Genomic DNA, 4,307 nt, shown 5'->3' on the forward strand with positions numbered 1-4,307 from the left:
CCTTTGAAGAAGGCCATCGCTCCAATAAAGTCTAATCGTTTCCACATTACTAAATTAATGGCGGTGGCGAGAATATGAGGAAGAATACGTCTAAGGCAGGAGGTAAGCTGATCTTCAGATAAGCATATGCAGCAGAAGATAGAAAATTTCAACGATAATGAAAGAATGGTGAGAATACATCTGCGGTAGCAGGTGAGATAGCCATATGCTGCAGCAAGACTTACTCTGACGTATCGAAAAGAGCAACAACTCTGGAAGTATATTATTATAATATTACAAGGATTGGTGATTTAATATACGGAGTGAAGATGAATTAGTCATAAGGTTTGGGCTATATAAAGCTTGTAATGGGCTTGTAACACACATTCATATCCTTCTGAGCTCTTGTACTATCTGCGTTTCTATTATAATGGCTAACCGAATGATTTACTTCACACTGGGACTTTTTCTGTTGATATGTTGTTACAGCGACAGGGTCATGGCAGGGGATTCCGATCCCTTGCAAGATTTCTGCGTTGCAGATGAGGAAAGCAAAGGTGAGTAAAAAACTTTATACATAAACAATGGTAATGATTTGCTTATTAGACGAGTCGAGTTAGTAATAGATTGATTTGATTTTGCTTTAAACAGTTTTGGTGAACGGGTTCGTTTGCAAAGACCCAATGCAAGTTTCAGCAGACGACTTCTTCTTCCGGGGACTTGGGCAGGCAGGGAACACCGACAATGATGTGGGCTCCAACGTAACGATGGCGAACGTTAAACAGATACCAGGCCTCAATACGTTGGGAATATCGTTGGTCCGCATCGACTACGCAGTGGGTGGAATAAATCCTCCTCACACACACCCAAGAGCCACCGAAGTTCTTGTTTTACTGGAAGGCCAGCTTCTTGTGGGTTTCATTGACACCAACAACAAGTTTTTCAGCAAAACGTTGGAGAAGGGAGATGTGTTTGTGTTTCCAAAGGCACTTGTGCATTTCCAGCAGAATGTGGGGCATGAAAATGCGGTGGCCATATCTGCATTGAGCAGCCAGCTTCCGGGAGTTCAGACAATCGCCAACTCTCTGTTTGCAGCGGATCCTCCTCTCCCAGATTCCGTATTGGCCAAGGCCTTCCGCATCACACAGGAAGTTGTGGATTACATTCAGAAGAAATTCGCATAAGAATTTGCTGTGTTCTATCAAACAAAACAATCAAGAGGGGACCAAGTCTTTCCCAAATTCTTTTTCCTTGCCGTTCAATAAAACAATCTTTCTAGAGTTATTGCCGTCCTCTTCTGCTATTCATAGCATCTGTTTTGAACATGACTATATCCTCCGCATATTCCAAAGATGAAGGATTAATTTGAAGCATCTGAAGGCATTTATGAATATTTTATACAAGAGCATCCTTGTATTAGGTATACATTCATTTGCAACATGTTAACAATATATTCTTTAACATAAATATTGCAGGAACAACAACAAACAAAGTGCTTGACTTGGATAGAATGAGTAACACTATAATTCTTGCATGCCAATCTGTCAAGGGTGTTCTTTAACATAGTCTTAACCTCATTTTAGCTCTGACATAAAAGGTGAATGGTTTGGAAGTAGGAAATAGTTATTGGGAAATATAATTAGTAGTTGTTCTTCAAATCACCCTCACAATCATCCAATGCTTCAAGACTCCCCATCAAAGAAGTCATTCCAGAAGGTTAGGGACTCTCCTCAAGATAAGAATGATTGCTCTAATAAATGTAGTATACCTTCGATGGAATGCAACACGGTTTCATTATGTCTAAATTCCAAGAAAATCCGTAGAACTAGAATATCCATTGCATCCAATATCGCAATATTTGATCGGGGATAATATGATAACCTTGACACATATCACACCTATTCTTACATCAATCTACCTACATAAGGGTTATGATTGAGGGGCCTCTTGTATTAAACATTTCTAATAAGTTGGAATGACATGGAAAATCTAAGACAGTGAAGATAGATTATTGATAATAACACAATTCATTTACATGGTGTTAATTAATTTATGGCCTCCCAAAATAAGCTTTTCTAAATCTCCCCTAATTCATTCCTACGTTATAATAAATATGTCACTGTGGATGTTATGTATGAAGATCTAAATACTAAAGGGAAAAAGGATAATGCTCATGTTGATTTTAAAAACTTTGTATGTAATATTAAAAATATGATTAGTTGAAAAATTTAGCAATATATTACCTTGCTCAATCATAAACTCCCAGATCGGTTACAAAAAAAATTCCTCAAACCATTTCCTCCTTGTATAAGCATTTCTATAGATCATCAAATATGATAACCAATAATTTAACCATAGGTTTCCTATCAAAGCAAATGCAAATCTGCATATGTGAATAAGCACAATAGGATAGGAAAATATTGTTGTCGTAGGCCATGTATGTTTCATGCTGGAAAAATATTATTGTTGCAAGCCTAAGAGGTGCATAAAGGAGCTCCTTGGATCCATGGATATGCAGGTGTAAGTTTGAGAAATATGTGAAGGCGGAAGGATATTTTCATATTGAAGCCATTTGCTAATTGATATGAGGAAGACAAAAGTGTCGTCATATTGAGAAGTTGTCAATTACACTGTAATGAAGAATAAGATAATAGATATAACTGATACATTATCGGTGAGATATGTCAATTTTATAATCTTCTATTTTTCCTATGTATTTTTAGGGCTTCAAATGAATAAAGCTTCATATATAGCCCCTCTAGCGATCAGTTCATTGTGAAGCTTAAAAGCCTCTTCCGTCATGCCTTGGATGTCTATACCTCAAATAATCTAGTAATATGAGAAGTTTCATTGCGCTTGCATCCATCTCCAACTGTATCGATCAATATATTAATTATCAAGCCCATTCTACATTGTTCACATAGATAACAAATAAGGCTATTGTAAGATGACACATTGCTCTGATAGATTGTGCTTATGATCTTTTCTTTAGCATGTCTAATGCCACATATGTGATCCCTTGCCTACGCAAATAGGGAGTCAATGAGGTATAAGTAATTACTTGATCATGTTCCACGAGGATTCTATTTATTCACCGGGTTTCTCGTCTCTCTATGAAAGATTCGCACGTCAATCATATGAGTCCTGCAAATAGTGGTGGTTCGGGAATCTAAATAGATTTAAACACTAGCACAAATAATTCATGACATTCACTAAACCTAGGGTTCTCTCTCAAGGTCATTGTGGTTAATGCTACACCAAAATAGAATAATGTGGCTTTGGTTATTTATGTACAAGATTCAAGTTGGGAAAATCCAAAATATTGGAAAATGTAGACAAAATGCATGACCCAATGGTGAGCAATATCTCCGATATTTTTTATGTTTTGCAAGAACTTGAGTTATTGTTCATTATTTGAGTAAGTGGTCTTAATAACATGCATCCAAATAAAAGAGAGTGATTGCAAATTCTAGAATTGAGGTAGATCTTCAAAGGAAAGGACAAAACAATAGTGGACATGTTGCATCGAGTTGAGCCATGTGTGACCTTAGATATCCAAATTTAAAAAATGTAAAAGAGACAATTTACATTAAATGATATAGAACTCTAGATAACCAATAGATTTATTTGACTCACAAATTTGTCATTGAAGAGGTTTTAGATCAATACAATACAACTAATTCAGGTCAATAATCTATTGTTGCAAGTCTTTACAAATATGATGTCATTTCCTATCACCGAGTCATCCATAGGTGATCATTCCTTTGGTTTTAGCTTGACGATCTATCTAGATCACATACCGGTTCCATAATTTGCATCGTAAGATCTTTTATATTGGTTCCATCATTCTAATATATCTCCACTTGCACTAAAATCAGGAATCCCCATTAAAAATAGGGTTTTAAGGAAATATATTTCAATAGAACATGCTCTATCCATATTGTTGACACAAATTTGAGTCAATCATTTCATAATTTTTTCACCCTCAAATCCAAAAATATAAACTGGTGATAAATTTTTACAACCTTTCGAAAAATATAAAAATATAAGAAAATCATGTGCTAACTGACTGAGGAGAAAATTTATGAAAACCCCTAAAATTGTAATGAGTTACTCAAAATGAATTCAAGTCTAGACTTTTGGTGGATCAATGTGCCCTTGTTTAACCACCTAGAATAAATAAAAACAACAATCACTGTTTTGCAACACTAAGAGTGAATTTTGTGGAACCCCTAAGTTCACAATAGCTACCTCAAATATGCTAAAAATCAATATTGTAATAGACTGGACAAGTTCTTGATTGAAAGCCTCTATGAATTATAATTTTC

General features: G+C 35.6%; 1 protein-coding gene across 1 annotated transcript; it reads left to right on the plus strand.

Annotated features, from left to right (window-relative positions):
- Positions 1-478: 478 nt before the first annotated feature.
- On the plus strand, positions 479-1,163 carry LOC131057726 (putative germin-like protein 2-3). Its single transcript, XM_057991887.1, has 2 exons — positions 479-536; positions 631-1,163. The coding sequence occupies exons 1-2, from the start codon at positions 479-481 to the stop codon at positions 1,161-1,163; spliced, it is 591 nt and encodes a 196-aa protein (XP_057847870.1).
- The last annotated feature ends 3,144 nt before the right edge of the window (positions 1,164-4,307 follow it).

This window comes from Cryptomeria japonica, unplaced genomic scaffold (genome assembly GCF_030272615.1).
Source record: "Cryptomeria japonica unplaced genomic scaffold, Sugi_1.0 HiC_scaffold_182, whole genome shotgun sequence".
In the NCBI taxonomy this organism is placed as follows: domain Eukaryota; kingdom Viridiplantae; phylum Streptophyta; class Pinopsida; order Cupressales; family Cupressaceae; genus Cryptomeria; species Cryptomeria japonica.

Bases quoted from the DNA above. Each gene is read 5' to 3' on its own strand.
- LOC131057726 (XM_057991887.1), top strand. From the start codon at position 479: ATGGCAGGGGATTCCGATCCCTTGCAAGATTTCTGCGTTGCAGATGAG. The intron at 537-630 runs GTGAGTAAAAAA...TGCTTTAAACAG, and splicing joins TGCAGATGAGGAAAGCAAAG to TTTTGGTGAACGGGTTCGTT.